Genomic DNA, 12,647 nt, shown 5'->3' with positions numbered 1-12,647 from the left:
TTAAGGTGTTGTTGAGGTACACGGAGAGGTGAGAGGGGGATTGAATGTGGGCAAGGTGGAGGGAGCAGGAATTAAATCGGCGCCGCTCGTTTTTCTGACCGCCGCGGGGCGAGCCGCTCACCATTTTGTTGTTGATCTCGTGGAAGTGGATCTCGCAGACCTTCTCGACCACATCCTCGTTCTCGAATGTCACGAATCCGAACCCTGACGAGAGGAGAAACAAGAACTTGTAAAAAACACACACTCACTCACACGCACAGACGCACTAGGCCTCTCCTGTACAGTAGGAGAGCCAATAGCGTGCAGTAATTAGCGCTGTAATAGCCGCTTAACACATTGTCCCCCCTCCCCCACTTTCAACGCTGCTATTTTGCACTCATCCTTGACCCCCAGCCGCCCTCGCCCCCTCCTTCCTGAGCCAGAAGGACTGGGCAAAGCTGGTAGGTTGTCATAATCGATCAATCCCAGGGTGGGGAGGAGGTGCTTAAGGAGGCTTTATCCTGATCCCGATTAACAGACTGGCTAATTAGACTAGCCCCGTTTGTCTCCTCCAGCTCAGCCCACAGGAAGGAGACTCTTGTGGGGGGAGGGAGGGGGATCAATAGCCACCCAGGAAGGGCTTGGAGGAAGAGCAGTAAATATGGAGAGCAAGAGTGGAGCGCAGGAGAAACGAGCGAGCAGATCAGGTCGGCCTCGTCTCACCTCTGTGCCTGTTTGTGGTCTTGTCGAACATGAGCATGGCGTCGTCGACCTGGGGGGGAGACAAACAACACAGGGTGTTTTAGCGAGACTCTCCGTCCTGCCACGCGGCATATTGCCTGACCTCAGCCCTTCTCAAGTTCTGCAGGGAGGCTCAGCAACAGATGGACAGAGAGGAGGAAGACTGGGGCAGGGGGAGGAGGAGGAGAGACAGGTTACAAAGTGGTGGTCCGGGGTGGGAGGGAAAAGACAGGAAAATATGTTCACAACAGTTCCCAAAGCGTATGGTTAAAAAGTTGGACGCGGCGTCGTGAATGTCCCCCCATCCCTTACATGTGCCTCTCTTCTCCCTGCTAAAGTTTTAGATCTCCATAGAAACTGTAACAACAAGGGCCTGTAGAGAACAAATTTAAAAAAAAAATCCCCTTCAACCAACATCAAATATGCTTTTATGAATCTCGGAGAGAGAGAGAGAGAAAGAAAGAGACAGATAGAGAGAGAGAGAGAAACAGACAGAGAGACAGAGAGAGAGAGAATCGACGCAAACAAGAAGCCAGTCACAGACAGAAAGGTGAATCCGGCAGGTGGAGACTCGATGAGAGCGGAGAGAGCTGATAGCGAAAGGAATGGCAACAGGTGGAGATACGGTGAAAGAGAGAACAGAGAGTCCTGTAAGAGGGAGAAAGATTGGGTCAAAGAGGGAAAAAAGAGCGAAGAAACAAAGGCAGAGGGAGAACAAAGAGGCCTGCAGGCTTTGTTTGTTGGCACAGTCAGCCAAAAGTCCTCCTCCTCTTCTCCCTTTGACCTCTCCCTTCGGCCCGGCCTCCCTTTATGGAGCAAAGACACAGGTGTCTATTCAACACACACACACACAGACAGACAGAATCTTATGTCAGAGTTGACCCAATCTTTCTGCTGACAGGTCCAAACTTCAGGCTGGACGCAGAGGTACTTGTAAACATTTGGTAAATTCATCTGCGCTCCTGCTCTATATTAAGTTTACTGGATAAGTTCCCCCAGAATAATCTGTCACAGTCACATAAGAGCGTTAGTGATAGGACACTGTGCGTGTGTGTGTGTGTGTGTGCGCGCGAACCCCTGAGGACATTTTGCCCACAGAAAGGTCAAAGGTGAGTGAAGAGTGTGGTTGTGAAAGGGGACCTTTCAAGCAGCCTCTCAAGTCAATGTTTGCTTCCATCCTGACGGTTGCTCATTACGTCCAGGTCCGCCTGTTTCGTCTGGTTTTGATTCAGCGGGGAGAAAAATCATCAGAATTTGGAGCAATGAAAACTGGCCCAGAGAGTGCTGACTAATGCACACTTGCTGCTTAATAAGGAACGATAACGTAGCTAGAATAAATCCCAGCCTAACAAGGTTTCTCCCGTCTCCTGTGAAGTAAGAACATGAGCTGAGGCCTCACACAAATCCCCCCGAAGGACGTAAACAACAACATTAAACAGCCGCAAATGGAGTCGATTCCACCTCCCCGGCTATACTTTTTATTCTTCAAATGGCGCACGGCCAAACAATATTCCCTCTCATCCCCTTTTCTCTTTTCCCTCCCCACCTCTCATCTTCCCTGCCCATCCCTCTCCGCGCTCCTTTGTCCTCACCAGGACGGGACACAAAAGGTCCAGTGAGGCAGTCTAATCAGGAACTTCCATGGATGGCTGCAGCCCACATTTCACCGGCCATCCCTCGATATCCCTCTCGGCGAAAATTCATCTCGATGTTATGATTGAGGAGGGAGCGGCCAGGAGCTCGGGGCCGTATAGCTTCTGGCAGGGAAAATAAAGTGGCGCAACATGGCACGCTGCCTAAAAGCGGCCCCTGCGTCGAGGCGTTTAAAAAGTTTGGACAACTTTTTCAGTCGGGTTTAGTAGCGTGTCGTCGGCGTAGAAGAGAATCCCATCACGATCGACTAATCTGTTGATGCTCGATGTGGGAGGGAGAACGATTAGGAAAGTGGCGTCCCATATTCGGATAACTTCTGAACAAACTAGCAAAATACTTGCGTTGCTTTGTTTAGAGGTATAATAGACCTGGTTGCCCCCCCCCCCCACCCCAAACCCACCAACACACAGTCGCCCCATCTTTGCCCCAGTTCCCTCTCCAAAGTAAAGCCCTCCCTCCCCGGAGCCTTTGTGAGTCCATCATCCATTCTCTGCCTTGCACAGTTGAACTGAATTTCGATGTGAAGTTCAGGAAAAGTTCAACAAAAACCCAGATTTGGAATCTTAAGAGAAGTTTGTTGAGGTCGATTCAACTTCTTGTTTATTTTTTTTTTATTTTTATTATTTATATAAATATGTTAAAAGCCCACCCCTAACTCAGCCAGCGGACTGATCCTAACACCCACCTCATCCCTTCTCCTTCAGAACAAAAAGCCCCTTACCCACAGAATTACTTGGGGACAATGGGCGAGCCTGGTCACCACGGTAACGGGCCAGAAGGGGGTTGTGGGTAGTAGCAGCTGTTACATCAGATTAATTCAGATTCTGATAATCCCCCCACTTCTTCTTCACCATCACCACACGCTCTGTACAAAACTTTCCAAGCCCCCCCAACTCCCTCTGCTGATACCTCTTTCACCCCCCCTCTGCCCCTCTCTACCCCCCGCCCACCCCTAAGTTTGCCCGTCGCCTCATTATTTCTTCCTTTCCCCATCCTTTCGCGCCCTCCTCGTCCTCGCAGTAACTCTTTCCTCTCCAGGCACCTGCTTGACTGGAAGTGAAGTTTTTCTCAGAGCGAACTGCCACATTGCTGTGATGTGCTTCGACTTTCTAAGCTGTTGATTTGTTTCTGTGCTGATGCCACAGAGAAACATTTGGAAAATGTTTTTTTTGGGGGGGATTTGAAACAACCACGGCTTTCAAGGTCTCCAAAATAAATAAATATATAAATGTCACTCACCTTGCCAAACTGATCAAAGTATTGCTTCACGTCTTCGATGGTTGTGTTCACTGACAGGCCGCCCACAAAGATCTTCTTGGTTCGAGTCACCAGCTGAAAAGAAAAAACAACAAATCACAAGTTAGGCTTGTTAAATGTACATGGATTTCTACATAAATTTACCCATTTCATTTTGAGATTGCATATACTTCCATACGTCTGGTAGTTTTTCTAACATTGAACAAAAATGTTTTGTTCCACATTTGTTAAAACCGTCACCGTGCTGCGACAGAATGATACGAGACATTCGAGTAGAAACTTGACAAGACTTTCACAGTTGTCAGCTTTTTTAATAGTTATTCCGCCTCTTTGAACCAAGTTTCAGCTCTTGAAAGTATTTTTTTTTTAATCTTTAAAAATAAAAACAGTAGCAGTTTTAAAATTTTGGTTGCTGGCATTTAAACTAGACCTAGTTTTAAAAACTAAAGATGCTGTTACTGCATCAAGAACCCCAGGTTTTTGCACTTCTTTATATTTTTGAGTATGCACATATCACAAAATATTGATGGTTAATATATCAAACTCAGATTGTGATAAAAATCTAAAAAAGTGAACTTATTGATGTAAAATTGTTCTACAATTGATGCACAGTGTTTTTAGAAAAAAAAATGTATATTTTACAAATAGAATAGGAAAGCTCTAAACTTTTTCCACATTTGGGTTTCAATTTTTTTTATTAAGATTTCCAAAATTATAAACTTTTCCAGACAGCATAGGAACGCTTCCCTAAGAATGTTTTATTGGACTCTGTGCTGGACTCGGATATTTTGGTAGTCTGTAAAACATGCAAAAAAAATGCAGCCTGAAATGGGACAACATGGAATTCCTTCTATGTGCACGGATCTTAAAAACAGACTAAAACAGAAGAGAAAGTTTGTTTATTAAATTAAAACTTACGGGCAGCAAGACCAAAGAGTTCTGTATTCTTTTATGAAAGACTGACTAAACAAGCCAACAATTCAGAAAATGTAGAAGAGAAAACTATGTTGCCAAGATATAATTGTTGTTTGCACTTATTTGATTAAAGAAACAACAACATTTTAATAAGATAGAGACCAAAGTTGTGACAAACATTGCAGCAACAACTTTGAAAGTGTCACTGTTCTTCGAGTTGTTTTTTGTTTTTCACCAACCTACATTCCCATGTTGGACTGGACATTAGCAGGTCAGTTTTTGACTGATTTTTTAATCTGGAATGTTTTGATTTAAAGCCCAAAAATTGTTGCACATTTGATGAGTAAAATCCAGGTGGCATAAAGTTGAAACATGCTGGTGGAGCTGGAGTCAGTGGGCCCGTTAGCTACAGAGACAGAGCAGTCTGCCACTCAGTGGCACCTGCTGTTGGATAGTTTAATGAAATTAGTTTTATGCAAACAAAACAACTTTTGGATGATTGTTGCAGGAATATTAACCGAACAGAACATTCTATATACTCAACACTCTACAGAGGATGAACAAGGAGTTTCACCTTCAGCAGAAACAGGAAGGCTAAGGAAGTTGCTATATTGTATTTAACCTCCATCTGTCAATCCGTGTATAGGATCTGGAAATGTTGGCAGCTTGTTGAAACACTGATGCAAAGTAGAAATATTTACATGCTAGAAAATACTCTGTTGCATTTAGCAATGCTAACTGTGCTAACAGGGCTAGTTGCTGACAGACAATGAAATATTTTTAAAAAATGTTCACCTCAAATGTTCTTGACTTGATAACAATGTTACTGAACATTTTTATTGCTGGATGTGGCGACTTTCCACCATTTTATACATTATAAAAAGATCACATCCGACAGTTTCTGCTCAATTACAAATTACAAAATTATGAAATTACAAGTTACGATTAAGAAGAAGTGGCTGCCGTGAACAGAAAAGATTACAGACGAGCATTTAAAACCGGAGTTGAGAAGGTTTTTGCCCAGATAAACTGTTGTGCGATGGCAGCGGTCAGATTATACCGCATTAGCTCTCGTAAGACACTAGAAATACTCAACACACGCAAACCAGCTGGAAACAATTCGCAACAGGAGGAGACAATTCAACTCACCTTGGGCTGAGCTCGCCGAGGGAACGCCACCTTTGGGTCGATCTGTCGGAGAAAATGCAGAAAAACAGGGAACTGCTTAACGACGGCCCACGATACAGAAACCTCCGGCATCAGAACATTCTCTTCTTTAAACGGTTCTAAATAAAATTGTAATCCATCTTATCCCTTTGTTTTAACTCCTGAGTTGTCTTTGGTGAACAGCACCTGATTTTTTTGGACTCATCATGCGCTCCATTAAAAACGACACCATGAGTGGATCTTGATTTAGATAATTTTAATAAATTAAGCTGTTGAGAATATTATTTGAAATATGTCTGTCTGGTTAATTCTGAGTTCTCACGTCAAGAACAAAGCAAATGACTGAAGCATTTTGTCGACATATCAAAGAGAGTAACTCCTCCTGTCAAAGTTGTGCTTTCTGACACACAAATAGAAACAAACTAAAACATTTATGTGGTTAATGCCCCTTTGAAACACATTATTAATGACTGAAAACATGTAAATAGTGGAAACATCTTCTTAATTTGAAGTGATTATGGATCTGTAGTAATTTGTGATTTTTTGTTTTGTTTTTGTCTTTAATCTTTTCTCCCTCCATCATCATAAAATGCACCTTAACATCAGAAAATTAGCCCAGAGTTTATTTTAGGGCTTAGTTAGTAAAGATTTTTTTTTATTTTTATGCAAGCAGTTCAATTCAAATGTGACTGCTTAAATTATTGTAAAAATTATAAATGCGTGAAATAAAGTGTTTCTTTATAAATTCCTGGAATGCGTTTCTATTATTTCGATTCATTTATTTTACAAATAATTCAAAACGGATGATGAAACCTATCTGAGATTGTTTCATTAAGCCTGCACATGTCAATTTTCCCTTTTCATAATTTAGGAGAATTTGTGCACACATGCGGGCGCTCAGGTCGATTGCCTGGGAACGTCGGCCTCGCTCATCGCCACCGTGTGACATGTGATCTCATGGAATCTCACACGGGCGCCACAAACACAAACGCGCCTCACCTCCTCGGCGAGGAGGGCCCAAAGCGTGTCAGAGGGAGGGGGCTGGGAGGAGAAGACGGGAGCTGCCAATCACGCCGCGCTGACAGTACAGCGACCAGGTTTTGGGGTTTGTTCGATTTTTTGCAACAACAACATTATCGTTGATTATTCTGCTCTTTTTCAGGGGATCCGGATCCTCCTCTGCCTTGTAGTTCCCACTCGTCACTCCCAGAAGAGTGGACGATTAAAGCTGCAGTATGTAACTTTTATAAAAATACATATTTTTTTACATATTTGTTAAAATTATCAACATGTTGTGAGAGTGTAGTATGAGACAGATAATCTGTGAAAGAATCAAGCTCCTCTGGCTTCTCCCAATGCCAACTACAGAAATACACAGATCAGTCAGAAAAAAACAATCACAGACAGGAGGAGGGTCTTAGCGCTGTCAATCATGCTTACCCCTTGCTGCTTGCTACGCTACAATTTCTCCCCATCAGCAGAACCTGTCGTAAATGCTAAGGCTAGTTAGCATGTCCACCAATTATGGCAGATAAACATCTTTCCTGTAACGGTGAGTTGTTCATCCTCCTTTAACAGAGCGCGTACACGAGATTGATTGACAGCGCTAAGATTTTCCTCCTGGCTCTGACTGGTTGTTTCTGACCGAGAGCGGCACATTTCTTCAGACGGCATTAGTAGAACTGGGAGGAGATAATCTGTCTCATATTATACCATCACAACAAAAGGACATTTTTAGCAAATATGTTTTTGTTTTGTTTTTTTTTATAAAAGTTGCATATTCCAGCTTCAGTTTTTATGTAACTTATCTAAACATTTCAATCTTAAAGTCACAACAAGCAGTGGAGAGGCCCACTGATTGGAGAGAAAACCACACCATGCCATGAAGATGCAATCACAGACAGTCTGTAAAACTGAAATCTGAGACCTCTATATTAGTCTATGCTGGTCTAATAGAGCTAGAGAACAACTAGACTACGCCACACTGTACTGCTGTTACACTAACAGACGGTACAGTACAGTGCTATGATTAGTCCTTAACCATGAAGAGGGTAGAGTTGAACTACAACAGACTGCTAGAGCCTCTATGGTAAACCACATGCGTTTACCAGAGTGAGGGGCATCGGTGATGCTTCTAACCAGAGCTGATGACACCGCGAGTTGTCAAAGAAAAACAAATCATTTCCTCTTTTCTTACTTCTGTTCTAGACAGCAGAGTGAAAACCACTAGATGCTAATTACTTTAGGATCAGATGCAGAGTCTACTGTTTAGTCTCTATTGGTGTCTAGACTAGTCTGATAGTCACCTCCGGTCACCAACCCTTCCTGATGTCCAACACTCCTGTGCGCGCACACACACACACACACACACAAACAGAAGTCAAACAGAAGTCAAACAGGTGGCAGCGCACAACACATCCGAGGGCTGGGGATAATGGTGGACATGAAAAAGATACAATGTACTCCTGAAGGATATCGGTTTGTTGTGTAGAGAGAGAAAAAAAAATAGAAGAGATGATTGTCTGCATATCTGTCTTCTTACAGCTGCATTTAACCCTTATGATCGTCTGCATTTGTACTTACCAACAATGTTTACATGCAAATAATTAACCATCAACTTGCTTTAATTGTTTGTGAAAATATGTTTTTGTGTATTTGCTAAAGCTGTCACTATGACCGGATAGTATAATATGAAAATTATTGAGGTAACACTGTTTCCTCCCTGTTTTCCTACTGCCATCTGCAGAAATACCCCACTCAGCCAGAAACAACAAATCAGAGCCAGGAGGAGGGTCTTAGTATTGTCAATCATGTTCGTAAATGTGCTGCTCACACCCTTGCCCTTGCTCTTTGCTATGCTAGATCTCCTTCCCTACACTGGAGCCTACTGGGAATGGTAAGGCTGGTTAGCATGGCCACAAATGACGGCGGATAAACAGCTCCAGTAAACTGGCAATTGTGAGCAGCACGTACATGAGCATGATTGACAGCACAAAGATTTGTCCGTAGTGCTCTGAGTGGTTGTTTCTGACTAGGAGTGGTCCATTTCTGCAGATTGCAGTGGGACCACACAGCAGAGGAGCTTGACTGTTTTCATTAATCATCTGTGACACTATCACAACATTTTAACAAATATGTAAAAAAAAACATTTTTACAAAAGATAGCTACTGCAGCTTTAAGAAAAATAAGCAAAATGTATTCAACTTCTTGAATACTTGAAAGTTTCCATAATGTATCGGCTGTCGCCAAACGTTTGTGCATTTTATTGGGATTGTATATATATGGCACATAAATAATCACTGAATAAAATAAAAACATGTTGAATGCATTGATATTCACAACTTTTATGCTGATAAAACTACAAAAAAAAAATAATTGCTTTCAGAAGTCGCATAATTATGAAGCAGAATCCATCTGTGAGAGAGTTAATCTGAGTAATAAGATTAAATGTGGCTTTTCTGTGAAGGCCTCACAGAAAAGCCATATTGGAGAACATTAGAGAAGAAAAAGCATCATGAAGACCAAGGTTATGGACAAGCTTACAGCAAGGTTTTGGTCAAAGACCCAAAACTGAATTTTCTTTGGACCCACAAACAAAATGCCATGTTTGGAAAAAAACAACAACAACAAAAAAAAAAACCTGAACACACTATTCTCAGTGAAAATGTGGTGGTAGCATTATGCAAGCATGCAAAGGGATGCTGATCAGAGTTGATGGAGCTAAATGCAGGTTAATCCTGGAAGAAAACCTGTTAGAGGATGCTAACGCCTTCTACAAGGAGCCTAAACCTCCAGCAAAGGCCATAGCGGAAAGATTTAGGCCAGTGGTGTGCAAACGTTTTTGCCCCTGTGGCCAAAACTGGTTAAATCAAACCACAAAATTCAGTACATTTAAATTTTTAAGTTTATGTTGTAGTGATATTTCTCTCTTTTTTTATATATACTTGCACAATAATAAATACAATTTTCATGAAATCTATTACTGCTGCCACCAATGATTAGTTTAGTAAGGAATTATTCTATCAATTATTCTCATAATCAAATAATTGGAAAAAAAGGGACAGATTTTTCATTTAACAATTTAAACTTATTTTATTAACTATTAAAAACACATGAAATGAAAATTAAACAAATAATTAAATGTCATTTAAAAAAATCTAACATTTTATTGCCTAAAATGTAATAACGGTATGCATTGAGAGAGCTCTTGACCATTTGAAGCAAATGATGAATATTTACATATAGATTTTTCATCTGAAATGTAAACTGCATATTTTTTGTACAGTTTTGGTTTAATTACTGCTCTGAGTCTGTCACTTTAGGAAATGTCCTTTTTCATAGTCAGTTCACCTCAGTTAACGATTAATCGATTATGAAATTATTTCAATAATCAATTAATCACAATTAACCTGATTAATCATCTCAGTCCTAAAATCCATTAATCCTTGAATATCCAAAACATAAAACGGCCTTGCAAAGAAAAAAAAAGAAAAAATCCAAATTTCAGTGGTCATCAGTTGTTTTTCATTTTGTTGACAACATTTTTGCCGTTCTTGATTTGTGGTTGAGGGGAAGGGTTGGATGGGGAGCGATCATCAAAATCATTTCAAGGGGCCACAAATGGCCCACTGGCCACAGTTTGGACACCCCTGTTCTAGATAAAAAGATTGTAATGGCCTAGTCAAAGTCCAGACCTAAATTCAATTCAGAGTGTGTATTTACAGATGATAATTTTAAAAATGAGAAAGGGCAGAAAAAAAAATATATATATATATATATATATATATATATATATTTTTTTTTTTTCCCCGATATGCAGAAAAAAACAGTTGCAGTACACTTGCTAAAAGGAAATTGGGGGATGGGGAGAAGCAGCATCACTTCTCCTCCATTTTCTTCAGTAGTGTTTTGTTCCTGAAGTAAATAGAAGTTTTACCGAAAACTAAACGTTTACAGCGTAACGTCATGAAGACCTTACTGCGTTTAAACCTGTGTGGCAAAGTAGCAGAGCAGGAGCTGAAGCTAAGTCCAAGAGAGGTTTATGAAATCAGGGCAATCCCCTCTGACAGGCTACATCCCGGCTATACGCAACAGTTGGCCCACGGTGTCGCCTGCCACGGCCCGGGCTGGGTACGCACTCCGCGCAACCTGCCGATTGGGCAGCAGCACTCAACATCTCGGAGGAACAACTCGAGCTTGATGACTCCAATCCTATTAGTGAGGAGAGCTATAGTAATCACAGATGGGGTCATCCCACTCATCCACCCCCACTAGCAGCACTTTTTTTTCCCTGCTCAGCTCGGTATGGGAACAGACTGGGGGGTTGGTTGTTACAGAGATACTGATGTGTCTTTGTGCTAAACTCTTAACTGCGCAGGAAACTTTGTCCTACAAAGGTTTAACTCCTCAACGGTCGTCTCCGACTTTACAAACAGCGGGAAGTTCCAAGGACACCCCCCCTCTAAACCCCCCCAAACCTCCCGAAAGGGTAACAAACTGCGCATTAGTTGCATAAATCACAGCAGACCCGGCCCGCCGTATAGCACACTGGTCAGAACCGGTCCGCATCTGTCCTCCAACACAATAAGCCCCAATAAATTCCTGTGCAGCACTGTACTTGCTCTTTAGCCTCGCGGCTGTGCAAAGCTCTTTTAATTCCAGCGCCGGAGTGGTTCACTCGGTCACAGCGTGGCACATTCTTTCTGTTGCCACTGGAGAACTTTTCTCTCTCTCCTCCCTAACAGGATAACCTGCCTGCATGGGGGGTGTGGAGGGGGGCAGCACAGGGCGAGCGGTCTAAAAAGACCTACTCTACTCACCATCCAACCCCTGTGATTGATCACTGAGCCTTCTCCTCGCCCGGCTAACGGAGGCCACTGCAGACCTCCCAGCACACTTGAAACACAAAGCGTTCACACTTTTTTTTTTTTCCACATTTTGTCAGGTTATAACCACAAACTTCGACAAACTTTGTTGGAATTGTGTGCAACAGACCAACACACACGGTAAATTTATGCATTTCCTTACAAATAAAAACTAAATAAAGACCCTTTAGCTCTAATACATCCAAATAAAACTAGTCGTTTGGGTTAAAACAGTTGTCCTGCTCAGATGAAACTAAAACTTTTTACATGTATCGAAAATTACAACAGATTTTACCGCCATCTCGCCGTCCTCACTAGGAGCTGGATTGGGCAATTGTCGTATCATTTATCATGTATCGTGATAAATTTCTTGTCATAAGATTTTTGATTTACCGTTGTCACGATAAATTCGAGCTAATGTAAAAACAAAACAAAAAAAAAACAGACCAAGATGTTATTGTTGGCATTTTCTCCACTACTTTTTCCACTAGAGCGTCAATAAATATAAGTTCAAAAATATGACTAAATGAAGTCTCTACACGCAGGTTAGTGACATAAACCACACTTCTTTAAGTATGTGGCATCCTATTTTAAATAGCAATGTTTTTCATGCACAAAAAAAATGAAATAACATGCCTTTAATTCTTTAATTACACATTTATGCACTAGGTTGTGTTGGGATAAAACAGTGGTGTCCAAACTTTTTGGTTCATGCATTTGTGTTGCTGCCTTTACTGTAAAAACACAGAACTAATTTAAAAAATGATGTTGCATTTTTACCTGCTCAACACTAAACTAAACATGAAATATGTTAATGTATTGAACCACAAATAAATGTTTTAAGGAAAAGGAGCAATAAATCATCATTGATCCAAAATTTTAACTATGTCTCGAATGCAAGTTCCCAAATTATTTGGGTGGATTATTTTCTTTTTTGTTTTTGTAGAACATTTTTTGATTTATTTTCAGCAACAACTGAATATAGAATCACTTTTTCTGTAAAAAAAAAAAAAAAAAAAAAAAAAAAAAGTTTTCTCAAAACCTTTTTTTCAAAAAAAACCTTAAAAAGT

At 41.3% G+C, this 12,647-nt stretch overlaps 1 protein-coding gene across 3 annotated transcripts in view; it reads right to left on the bottom strand.

Annotated features, from left to right (window-relative positions):
* The window catches only part of msi1b (musashi RNA binding protein 1b), a 30,563-nt gene that overhangs the window by 11,044 nt on the left and 6,872 nt on the right, over positions 1-12,647 (bottom strand). For all 3 annotated transcript variants that reach the window (XM_015027995.1, XM_015027986.1, XM_015027978.1), the window contains exons 5-8: positions 5,695-5,736; positions 3,613-3,705; positions 703-751; positions 122-204 (exon numbers count right to left, since the gene is read on the bottom strand). In XM_015027995.1, coding sequence (XP_014883481.1) covers positions 122-204; positions 703-751; positions 3,613-3,705; positions 5,695-5,736 — 267 coding nt within the window. The remainder of the gene's footprint in view (positions 1-121; positions 205-702; positions 752-3,612; positions 3,706-5,694; positions 5,737-12,647) is intronic.

This window comes from Poecilia latipinna, unplaced genomic scaffold (genome assembly GCF_001443285.1).
Source record: "Poecilia latipinna isolate Pla-1442-1.1 unplaced genomic scaffold, P_latipinna-1.0 Scaffold8, whole genome shotgun sequence".
Taxonomy (NCBI): domain Eukaryota; kingdom Metazoa; phylum Chordata; class Actinopteri; order Cyprinodontiformes; family Poeciliidae; genus Poecilia; species Poecilia latipinna.
The sequence above is the reverse complement of the archived record's forward strand: the minus strand, read 5'-3'. Positions and strand labels throughout refer to the sequence as shown.